Source organism: Cygnus olor, chromosome 2 (genome assembly GCF_009769625.2).
Source record: "Cygnus olor isolate bCygOlo1 chromosome 2, bCygOlo1.pri.v2, whole genome shotgun sequence".
Lineage (NCBI taxonomy): Eukaryota > Metazoa > Chordata > Aves > Anseriformes > Anatidae > Cygnus > Cygnus olor.
The window spans coordinates 44,533,703-44,546,437 of NC_049170.1; the positions used below are offsets into that span (position 1 = coordinate 44,533,703).

The 12,735-nt window shown below is 36.5% G+C and overlaps 1 protein-coding gene across 4 annotated transcripts in view; it reads left to right on the top strand.

Moving 5' to 3' along the window:
- Positions 1-12,735, top strand: part of ANO10 (anoctamin 10) — a 119,592-nt gene that overhangs the window by 15,577 nt on the left and 91,280 nt on the right. For all 4 annotated transcript variants that reach the window (XM_040548365.1, XM_040548368.1, XM_040548367.1 and 1 more), the window contains exons 9-11: positions 103-285; positions 5,236-5,427; positions 7,824-7,952. In XM_040548365.1, the coding sequence (XP_040404299.1) occupies positions 103-285; positions 5,236-5,427; positions 7,824-7,952 (504 nt within the window). The remainder of the gene's footprint in view (positions 1-102; positions 286-5,235; positions 5,428-7,823; positions 7,953-12,735) is intronic.

The window sequence follows — 12,735 nt, forward strand, 5'->3', positions numbered from 1 at the left end:
GTCATAACAACTTGCAGTGTTACTGAAACACACAAAATTGGAAATGATCATAGGTTTATTACAGATCTATTAATTTTTATTTTTATTTTTTTTTAACTTAAGAGCTTGGCCACTTTGCTGATAACTTCGCAGATACTTAATCAGTTTGCAGAGTCTCTGCTTCCTTACTGGCTCCAAAAGAGACACATGAAGAAAATGAAGAAATGCATGCATTCTCTGAAGATGGATACGGACCTGTCATTAGTCGAACAAGTCAACTCGGAAAAAGAAATGGGCACCTATTTTGTACGTTGAATGAATGTTGTTAGAATATGTAATTTTTTAGATTATAGGCTGCTCAAAAGCAGCCTCAGGTTAATTGTTAGCTGTAGTGTGGCATGTTAGAGCAGAAATAACTTTTAATTTAGGAGGTTTGAATACATGGTAAGAACAGTTTAGGCTTTGGGTGGTAGTCATAATGTGCTCTTTAGAAACAAAGAGATAACAGAGTAAGGAATTGCTTGATTCTCATTATAAAGTCTGATAGCAGTTTTTGCTTTTGAAACATTAGATCATGTTTTGTCAGTTCATTAGGGTAAGCAACTCTTGGAGACTCGCTAGTGCCCACATTCTCTCTTGCAAGTGAAAGCTTGGCGTCTTATGAGTGGGACCTTGTGACTCTTAGTACTTACTGACTTGATCTCTTTGTTATATCCTCCAAATGCAACTTATGTTGCTTACCAGGCACAGCAAGTTAGGGAAGAGAGAGTTTCCTTCCTATAATACATGAGCATTTACACACTTGCACAAAAGAAAATACATTCTGCTCTACTAAGAGGTATACACTAGTTTACTAAGAGTTGTACACTAGCTGGGACGGTCTATTAAAATAGAGATCCATATTCCTATCAGTGGCACTATCCATCATTCTCAGTGTAAAGAGCCATCTTGTAAATAAGCCATCTTATTCTTCTGTTGGAGGCTAGGGGTATATTTTTATATACATTTTTTGGGTGGCAGTTCAAATTTAGACATTTCCTTCATTTAGCTTTTATTCCTTTGCTTATGCTGTCTATTGCTTGCGCTATTCTATTCTTGCAGAGGTGTAGCGAATCAGGTCAGGGAACTGATCCAGCTGAAAAGTAACTGCCAAAATAAGTCAGCTGTTTCTACTGTGGGGATGGGAACATACAAGTGTGAAGGCTGTAACGGAAAGGAATGGGGACTGTTTAAAATTGTATTATAATTGAGGATGGTGGGAGGAAGGATGTGTTACCATGCCCTAAGTTCCAGCATGTCCATAGAAGAGGCATATCTGATATCTTTCATTGTGCTTGAAGTAGTCATCATATCCTTTTTCTACCATTTGTTATTTTTTGGAGTTATTTTTAATCCTAATAGTAAGATTAAGACAAAAGGAAAAAAAAAAAGCAATAGAAATGTATCTGCATGTTTCTTCTACCCAAAGACTTGGGTAGACCTATTTTTCTCAGGGACCGCAGTTTTTGTCATTCCGCCAGCTGTGTCAGCTTCTGTTTAACATGGTGTAGAGATTTCTTGTTCTTTGGAGCTCGTTTATGCTTTCTGGCTTTGTCCTAGAAATGTTTCTAATGGCACAATAGAGGCTGCAGTCCTGGAACAGCCCCAGCTGCTGTATTTGCTGTCTTCTGCATTTCTCTCCTGTTCTTGATCCCAGCTATGTTTCTGGCCATCTCCTGTGCTGGACTTGGCAGTCATCTTAATGTTCACAAAGACAACAGAAAACAACTATAAAAGAGTTAAAAGTTTTCTGGGCTGTAGTTGATGTGGACATCAGGCAATGCAACCTAAATATTTCTGGCTGGTTGGCCCAGCAGGTTATTTCCAGCTTCATCAGTTTTGCTAGTGCTGTTGTTTATGCACCTACATGGTCCCAGTTACATCAGCACAAAGGAGTGGTAGTGAACATCTGAATCAAGAGCTTCTTAAACCAGTATTATTGCTGAAAGAGGTACAGGCCCCTAATCTCCAAGGCACAAGGATGAGTAGTGTGACATGGGGAAAGGATGGCAAGAGAGGGTGGTTCTGTTTCTGTTTTAGTTTGGTTTTGCACTTACGCTAGTTTAAACTGTCAATTAAACTATAGCCTGAGACAGCACTGTTGGCTGCGGCCAGAAATGGAAGCAGACAGAAGAGACCAACCCTTTAGTCCAGTACTACTGCTAGAAGTTCTTGCTTCTTGAAACTGCAGCTTTGGCATTTGTAGTCTATCCTCCTAGTTTGGTTCATGATGGCCTCCCATTCGGCTCATGGCAAACGAGGCAGGATAAGATTGTCATTGGTTTGCCTGCGGTGGTTTTAAGACTTCGCAGTTTTAAGTTCAGTTTCTTCCTTGTAACCATCTGCAAAATTTTAAGATACAATTGTATCACCTTATTAGCACTGGTAAGATTTCTTGGAATATTATGATCCCCACCACACTTTTTGATTTGAATTTGTTTTATTGCATTTAACAGACTTTGTGCGGTTCATTACTTGGTGTTCTAAAGGAGTTGACAAAGTAAACAGTAGTGTGTCGGTTAAGGCCTCACAGATTGGCTCACAACTTGCTTGATCAGATGCTGCAAGCATAGTCACAAGAGCCTTAATGCTGTGTGATTTATATTTTTACAGAGCAAGAATTATAAGTAGATCATGTAACTTTTATGTAAACAGTAGAGAACAGCAGAGTTTGAAATCTGTTTTCACATGTGGGAGTGCATCAAAATGTGAAGTGGAAAAAGAAATATTACCTTTGCAGTTGAAGAACTACACAAACATTCCTTTGGGACTGTTGGTATTTCTTAATTTATATGGGGGGATAGATTTGGAGATGGAGAGCTTGTCTTACAATGGAGAACACAGCAGAAATTCCCAAGTTAGAGTCTTGTCTGAACAGGTGAACTAGTACAGTCTAGCACTGTGCCTGCAGATAATATGCCAGCACAGGTCCAAAGGCCATGACTGGCATCAGGTGTTGATGTGCCTGACCAAATAAGCTCTATCTCCTGTCCCAGAACTGACTTGTGGTTCTGAGCTGGCAGGTAAAAAGCCGGTGTGGTGGTTTTGAGTCACACTGTCCAGTGCTTCTTGTGCAGAGCTGCATCTGCACTTGTCATGCTTTGAGTAATTTTCCAAGGGGACACAATAGGTCAATTGCAGAATTATCACTTTGCCTTGGAGGTGTCTACTTGTAGCCTTAGTTTCAGCTCAATGCCCTGTGTATTCAAAACTTTAAATTTTATTTTCAATCTAAATATTTTAATTGTGCTATACTTGTGAATAAACAAGTACTAGACCACTGGTTTGTTTGCACATGTTGAGCTGTCAGCAGGCAACAGTACTTCTAAAATTATATCTGTCACAAGGGGGAAGCATTTGACTATGTTTAGTAACAGAGGGGTTTAGCAGGAGTGTTGACAGAATGCTGTATTTCAGGCTCTTCGCTTTTCTTTTCCTTCTTTCACTTACTCTTTAATGTTTAATTCTAATTTTTATGGTTGTTCCCTCCCCCTCAAATCTCTCGAGACCTTAACCTGGTTTAAAATGTAAAAGCTTCATTCTGCAGTCATTTTTTTTTCCTGCTTCTCTCCTCTAGTTCATTTTTATCCTGATTTTCTTTGTTGATTCTGTTACCTTGATGCCATATTTTGTGCTGCTCCTGTGGCTGGGAGGAGAGAACAGAAGGTTGATAATAGCACAGTTTGAAATTTGTCTTTGACATTGGATCAGACTTCTCTTTTCCTGCATAAAATGTTGTAAATTAAGTAGGAGTAAAATACTAATTTTCTTTTCATGCTCTGCTGTGTTGGTAGTCAATGGGTACTGGGCAAGGAAATGAGAAGGGAGCATGAGGAAGCAGAGGGGATATCGTGCAGTTATCAGGAAGGGGATTGTAAAGGGAATCATTGCTCCCTGACTGCAACACTTAACTGGGAAACTGATAGCAGGGACAAATGTATGACCGCCACTCTGGTGAGTGATGCTGCCCAAGGGTCCCAAAGGAAGGCCTCACTAAAATTCGGAGTTCATACATGAAATTTGTGAAAAAAATCTCAATAATTTTAAGTTACGTATCCCCTCAAGGTCTAGCCTGCACATCAGACCACTGGACCCTGCCGTACTGTGTGATTTGAAAATGAGCTTGAGTGAGGAACGTAGCTAATGACCGGCTCATGTTGATTTCTGAGCTTGCAGGCTTCTACTGCATCTCTGTTTGCTAGAAGATCTCTAGGTGCTAGAGGTGGCTTTCAGTTTAATTATCATCAGCAAAAAGATTAGAGAATCATGTGTTTGCATAGAGACAAAACTAATTTTATATTTCTTGTAATAATCTGTTACTGTCAAGCCCTTATTCTGAGTATTTCAAGAGAGAGGAAAATAGCTGTATGCCAGTATAAGTAGTTAATGATATTTTACTATCCTTTGTTCAATGAACAAACTGAACAGAATCCTTTTAAGAAATCAGTTGGTTTTGTTATTCATTTTTATAAATTATTGATGCAATCACAGAAAACCATTATTGATACAACAAAACTAGTATGTAAATATGTATAATAACCTACATGTGACTACTTACCATTTAAATACCCACATTCTTGATTCAAAAATCAGGTGATGCATTGCAAATTTGCCACAATAGGGCTTCTTGTTTGCATTAATTGTTCCTTTCAGATGTCAGTTCTGTCATTTCAGCCTTTAAATAGGCAATTAGTTCAGACCTACTCATTTTTAAATAGATAAATAATACTAGTAAAGAGTTGCTTATTTAATAACCTGTGTTTCTGGTTAGGTCTTTCACGAGCAGGCTGAAATACTAGGACATTTCTCGTCACAATGCTCTTACCAAAAATGTTCTGCCAGTTTAAATGCATGATGCTGTTTTCCTATCCAGTGCTGTTGCTTCAGTATCTGTTTCACTAAGATAGTCAGGAACATAAATAGGGTGAAACTGTTTATACAGTTAATTCATATGCTTCATAAGGGTAAGTATTGTGAACGTTACAGAAACTGCATTAGGCAAGAGAAAAAGACCCTGGCCTCCCCTTATCAAGAAGTTTTGAATAATTAAATATTTTCAACTAACTAGAGGATTTTTGTTTGTTTGTTTGTTTTATACTGCCAAATATTCCCAAACTACTGATTTAGCATGAGGAAGCATTTTTACAGTTGTATTGCTAATTCTGTTTTCGTATTTTTTTTGTGGGTAAAAGTTGTTGTTTTTGCTCTGTTTTTCAGGGTACTTTTGATGATTACTTGGAGTTGTTTTTACAGTTCGGCTATGTGAGTCTCTTCTCATGTGTTTATCCACTGGCAGCTGTCTTTGCAGTGTTAAACAACATCACAGAGATATATTCTGATGCCTTAAAAATGTGCAGAGTTTACAAGCGCCCATTTGCAGAACCCACAGCAAATATTGGTGTTTGGCAGGTAATCTTTGTGTTTCTTTTTTAATCATGTATTTGAAATGAAGTTCACCAAATTTATTTAAGCTGTGTTTGACCATCAGCCACTTTTGAAGTTTAGTAAATATTTTGTCATCTTCAGTGCCTTAGGATACTATTGAACTGTATTGTATTTTGTAGGGTTTTCAACCATGTTATTTTCAGTTGCCTTTGAAAAGAAAACAAATACTTTCATTAGTCCTAGTATGTGTGTATGTTTTAGTCCTGTTGCAATTTCAACAAAGCAAAGCTGCCAGATACTACCTGGTGCTCTACAGCAAACATATTTCAAAAATGTTAACATCTGGTGCAATCTCAGAAGCATGTAGCTCATCTCATGTAGTTTGAGAAAACTGAAGAATGATAGGGAAGTACTTGGATTCCTGAGCCATGCTTGTCTATGCGCTCTTGTGGTTACTGGTGCTCAGGCTGGACTGATTTTAAAATTTCTTAGATCTGTGTGCAGGAGCAGTACTTTTCTATGCAGGTGTAGCCTACTTTAACAAATTAATGCTTGTAGTTCTTGGGTTAAGGATTTTCTGCCCTCAGATGTTTAGCCATACAATTTTGCTAGCACCAACTAGTTTGGGGCCTGCCAAGTTGAGTACATCCATGAACTGTTTCTAACTAAAAATAGCCCTGCAGAACTCCTCCAAAATCAGAGGTGTTTCAGATAAAAAGGAAGGATATTTAGTCATATCCAGAGACATTGGCTGTAAGAGCAGTGGCCTGATGAGTGTGAAGTAAGCTCGAGGAAATGTCTAGTGGATGATCTGTGGTTTAGTGTTGTTCAAGATTTCTGATAATACATAGTAAAGATGAAGGGTGCAATAAACTAATAGATAGTTTAAGTTAGAGATATTGTAAATGTTGAAACACATGGAAGATGAGAGATGAAATCAGGAAACATTGAATGAAATGTACTGTGAAAACATGCAAGCCAACTATTCTGAGCAGTGTTTGTTAGACGTGTACACAGAGAATAATGAAGTGAAATTATAACAAAAGTCTTATAATACTAAGTCATAAAAATGTAATTTGTAATCTGATTGTGTTGTAACATTTAATGCGTTTTCACAGTCCAGTTCTACGCTGCCAGCTTCTTGATGGCATAGCTGCATTGACCCGGAGGTGTGACCACGAGTTAAATGAGGCCATGGTCATTAAGTCCCAAGCATAGCTGCAGGTATAGCATTTAGTTTTGCGAGAATAGCTTGTTTCAATCTAGCAAGTAGGCTGAGAAATTCTAACACTAATGTTACAGTCATGAGCTTTTTTTTTTGTAGTATAGGTTTTTAAGTAATAGTAGAAATGCAGTTGCTTTGTGAATGAAAAAAATGTCTTAAGTTTTAGTCATCTGTTTTATGTGGGAAGTTAGAGCATTGGCTGAAAGATATCTGTTAAAGAAAAACTGGAATTATTTTGTCAGGTGAGCTGAATCAGCAGCTTGTTGTCAAAGAGAAAGTTACTGCTGCTAATTCATTGTGTCAATGCTACATTTCAGTATCAGTCTTTCTCATTCCAGAGAGGGCCTTGCAGTAAGTAACCATTATATTGCAAAAGTAATTGTCGTGCTGTAGTAATATTTTCAGACGTTTTGTGGGAGCTCTGTTGGCAAGAGCTTCTCAGCCTTATGCAACTGCATGTGTTTAAATGTAAATCTTTCTTTCAACATATTTCAGCTTGTATATCTGGTTGTGATTTAAGAAAGTTATTCTGAACCATCCTTACATTTTCTGATTACTTAACTTTCAGAAGAAACAAAAACAGAATGCTGGGACAATAGTTCCTCCAGGAGTTTTGTTGTCTTTTCCTTTATCTTGAAAGAAATACATTATTAGGAGTGTAACCATAGATGAATTCACCGTCTTTCATGTGCTCAGATTATGAGTTGTGAAGATACCAAAGATTAGGTTGTTTTCCTGACCACTACTTTTCTTTGAGGATTATTCTGATTTTTTTGCAGGAGATGATTTGTCATTACCTACATCTGGGATGTCAGCAGTCTTTAAATAACTTCTTGAAGTCTTTACAGTACTATGGTGTTGTGGAAGAACACTGTTTAACTTCCTCACAGCAAATACACATACACACATAGGGATGTGAAATTAGAGAAAAATTCAGGGCTACCAGGTGGGCTTTGTGGTGCTGCAGGCCTTGTTGTGGTCTTACTGTTGCCTGTTTTTACAGTTGACAAAGTCTAGTTGACTTGCCAAAAAAAGTTCTATATTATAGAAATCGAAAGATGAAGAAAAATAAAAAAAATAAAATAATGTGTCTTCTGAGAATTTAATGAAGAGAGATAGATTATCTAGAGCAGTTTGGAGACTGTAAATTAGACATAATGGCCATAACTATGAATGTATTTGTGTTTTATTTCAGTTGGCTTTTGAAACTATGAGTGTAATATCGGTAGTTACTAACTGCATACTGATCGGAATGTCTCCACAAGTGAATGCCCTTTTCCCAGACTCAAAAATGGATCTTATTCTGACTGTGGCATTGGTAGAGGTAAGTCTGGCCTCAAATAATATTCAAACATTGTAGTAGCAAATAACATCGACGACTGTGGAAATGATGCCAGGAAGATTTTCTTCCCTTATTTTAAAAGGATTTTAGCATTTTCCCAACCAAAGAATTGTTTCAAAATGTTGCTTTTTATTTTCTGTGTTTTCATGTATTGTGGATGATATGCCGTACTTTTTCTGTACATTCCCAAGATAGAGTTTATTTGTTGCTGCATGTCTTTCAAGAAGAATTTAATAGTACTGTTTCAAGAATCAAAATAACCTTATTTTTGTGAAATGAATGTTTCTCTACCTGGTTTGTGACTCCAGCATATCTATAAAAATGTCCGACATCATCTTTATGAATGTTTCCCATAATGACTGATCTGAAACAAGAATGTATAATGACTATATGTATGCTTATAATAACATTTGGGCTTCATCTTTTCCTGATTTTATGGAGTAAACACTTGAGTGTCTTTCCTTTTCAGGCAAATGACTGGGCATTTTATATCGTAACAAATTGTAGGACTTCGTCCTTATGTCTCTTTCTCTTGGAGTTTTCTTGTATTGCATTGCCTCAACTTAAAAAAAAATATATATACTGTTTTAGCTTTTAGGAATTCAATTATTTTTATTGTGGCAAAAAATCTGTGTTGTTTATATGTAGTTGTTAAATTGAAATGTTTTATAGAGGTGTAGCAGCAGCAGGTAAGTACTGCTGTGTTGTTGTTACAGGTGTTACAGGTTATGCAATGACTTATGTGCTTGCTTGAAGTTTGCAGAGTTAATTCTAAATATGAATCACTTGTCAACTGGTTTACTGAAGTTTGAGTCTACAGACAACCAGACAGATTTTTTTTTCTATCACGTGTGAACATCTGCATTAGCCTCAGTGAAATATTTTAATGTAAAATTAATTTGGCAATTGAAATGCAACGGTATAATTAGTTCATTGCTAGATAATGTATCCAGAGAGGTCATATCAAAACTGTGTGACTAAATGTAAGCAAAGTGAAGTTTTAATGTCAGGCTGGCTATCTGGTATCTGGGCAGGCCTCTGTTTCTTGGCAGGTATAGGAGAACACAAGTATTTTTCCTTCCCCAGTTTAAATTCTGTTTATATGCAATCCTTTACCATGCTGCAATTCCTGTCTTCTAACTAGGAAGCCCTTGGAATTCCTTTTTAACAGTGCATTGCAAACAAATTATCTATAAATCCTATGGAAATGAGGATTTAAAAAATGAGTAAAGGAAAGGAAGAAAGTTTAGAGGGCAAAAGTAAATTAGTACTGAGGGGAGATAAGACAAGAATGTTGTTTTATATATCAAGAAGCAACTTTGACCAAGGCTACCAATCTAGAGTTAACTACACTGTATCTACTGGACAAGTAGAGGCTAATGCTGGATGAGCCAGAGGAGAGTAAAGTCAGCTGTTTGGTTATAGAGAAGTCAACCTTTCTCTTAATTTTTCTGGTTAGTAAAAATAAGCCTCATAATGTACTTGTCAGAAAAGGTGTAGTTAAAAAATAGCTTGAATCAAAAGTATCCAGTGTGCTTGATACTTGTATAAATATGCTGTTATAATCTATCTACTGTTTCTGTGTTGTTATAAACTGTTTATTATCTGAGAAACAGAAGACAAAAAAATAAAACCAAACATAGAAGTCTTATAGTACCCTTTAAGGATGCACATTTCTGCAGCATAACAAGCCATATGACTTTTGAAATATTGTTGCTTATAAACAATTACAAAACTCTTGAATATGAAATTTAAAACTTCAGCAGTCTCCTGAGGGACAGACTTGTAGTGTATTTTAAACAATATTTAATATCTTCACAGGTTTCTCTTTGGGAGAGTCAGAATAGCATGGGTCATATAATTTTGCAAGAAGTTTTGTAACATAAATTCTGAAGTTCCTGAAGTCCAAAAGAGTTCTCCAAAGTGAAACACATTTATATATAATTTTCATTTCAAGAAAAATACATGAAAGTGATTACAACAAGCATGGTTTTCACTTATCTTGAGGACAGTTCCATTGTGGTGACAGTTATACGTATTCTCAGTTACAGTAAGGAATTCTTTTTTATTGGTAGTTATGTTGTACATGTTTCAGGTTAAAACACTGATTACAGAAGGTAGAAGGAAGGGAGGATGAGTAAATCTTGTAGGACTGCAGCCAGTTTCAGCAGCAGCATGGATTTTTGGCAGCTTAAAGAGATGGGTCTATTTTTGCCTTCTTCCTGGGTATTTATTTCTATTTTATCTTTTACACTGGCGCTTTCTTTTATCTGGTACATGATGAATCAGATTAAGAAACTGATCTGGCAGAAGCTGTCTGACCCAGTTCAGTGGTGAAAGGGAGAAGGGCAGAAACAACAGTGCGTGGAAGACAGGTTTGCCCTTTATAGTAGTGCTGCAGGTTTGTGCTGCAGCACAATTGTGGAACTTCAGCACCGCAGCCTGTTCTTCCTTTGAGTATTGCTTCATGCCTAAACTAGGAGAGGAGCACAAATCTCATACATTGGCATTATTCCCACGCACCTTTACTACACTTATTAATGATTAAATTGTGCATTTCAGTTGTAAGAAACAATGCGGGAACAGAATACATCACTCTAAGCCTCTAATACAAACCTGGTGCATTTACAGTGCATCAGTGTCAAGGTAGGAAAAAAATATGTCACGTGTGCCAGGGTGTTGATAGAAGAACATTTCAGGTCACCTAGTAGAGATTCTGTACCGAAACACAATACAGATGAGTTATTTAGTTATTTTACTTTCTGGTGTTTGCTGCAGGTGGGTGTGAGAATTTTATGATGAGATTTATGCTATGTTGACAATGGTTTGGCAGGCGGTGTGAAAGGAAGAAACTTAGTAAACTATATATTCTTTCGCATGTTCAGTTGATGGGGTAGCCTACTTAAATTTTAGCTGTTATTAAATATTTTTATCAGGTTTAAGTAATTGAGACTCCGGTTGAATATTTATACCTCTGGTGCAAAGCTAAACAGAAAAAGTACTGAGCTTACCAAAGCCAAGCATAAGTAGTAGTAGCAATGTCCAGATTTTTTATTTTTTATTTTTTTTAAAAAGTGCTTTGTAATGATGGTACTAATACTCTTTCAAATGGAAATGTGTTTATGTGGCAACATCTGACACCGCTCGGTACAGATCTAATGAAGAACGTGTGGTATTCTTGTAAGCATTCTGTACCAAGCCCTTACAGATTTATGCAAAATAATTTTTCATTAACAACATTAAATCTACTGCTGCCTACACTCTTTGTGAGAATACATGACCAAAGTAAGTGTTAATTAAATATAATAAAATGTCATGCATTTCATAATAAATAATAGTAAGCATTAAAATCATAACATTTAATAATAATTCTGAAGTATTAAAACAGTGATCTTTTTTTCTGAACAGTTGACCTATTTTCATCAATCCAACATCTGCTTCCATGGCAACATGATTTTGAACCAGGAGCAGAATCATGAAACTCCCCTCTTTTACTTATGGGTGGATACTAAATGAGTGAAGCAAGTGCAGTTTTCAAACAAAGAAGTAGGTTTATGTCTTTAAAGCAGCAAACAACAAGCCCTTATTAACATCCTGTTAAAATATTTATGTTGGTTTAGTTCTTCAGGCTCTGCTGTAGATGCACCCTTTTGTTGGGAACCACAGGTGCAAAGTCGGGCATTCTGAGCAAGAAAATGCCTGTGCTCATGTGAGGCTGTTTCCAGTCACCTCTCTCTTCTTGCGCTGATTTGAGGGAGGGGAAAAAGATTCTTAAAGAAATTTGGTGAATAGTCAGGGTGTAGGTTAACACATGATATAACCTTAATTCTGCAGTGCTTTTTGCTTTTTTTTCTTCAAAAATTGTTGGCGCAGAGCTTTGTTCTTGCTAACTATTTCTTTTTAATTTAAAATCGCATAAATTTGAAGAATGTTAATTAAATCACTTTCAGCACTACTCTGAAAGCTGGGTTCCAGAGATCAGTTACATGTACAACTCCTAGTTGTGTGTGTATGCATATATATATATATATTTTTTTTAAATGGTCCATCGATAGAGGTGCTTTGAAGCAATGGCTATAAATTATAGGTTTATATCAATGTATCCTAAACTCCAAAAGTAACTCGTGTATTTAGCACTCAAATATAGTAAACTAATGGAAAACTTTTAGGCAGAGGTACATGTAGTCTGGGTGCTTTACATCACATAAAGGCATTAGCTTGGAAATACTATGTAATAACAGAGGGCCCTTTTGATAGCTGTAGTATAAAACCTGATCTTACAGTCTACAAATACAATCTACAAATATGATTTTGGGAATAATATATAATGCCATCAGGTCTTGTATAGATGAAAATGAGGACCTTAGCATAAGTACATGAATAGGATATTTGTAGCAAACATGGTTTAATAAACAGCTGAGCTATGTGAATTTGATTTCATGGAGTCCTCATGAAGTTTGAATTATTTGTTCATGAGCTCTGTGTGTGTGTGTGTCAGTTCTGTAAAAGGTAAGGAGTGGAATAAGAGAAGCAATCCTTTCTTAAGGTTTGTTTTTCTTAGTGAGGAAAAACTGACAGTCCATTTATCAAAGGGTTGAAAGCAGGAATCAGAGCTTGTTAATAAAGCAGAGAAGTTAGCATTCTTTTTAAGAGTTATAGCTAATCCTAAATCAAAGTGCTTGAAGGTTGCCTCATACCTCTGCTATTCTCTAGCATTCAATTTTATTGTGTTTCTTCATCCTGGTGTACAGTAGAAGCTCTTTTG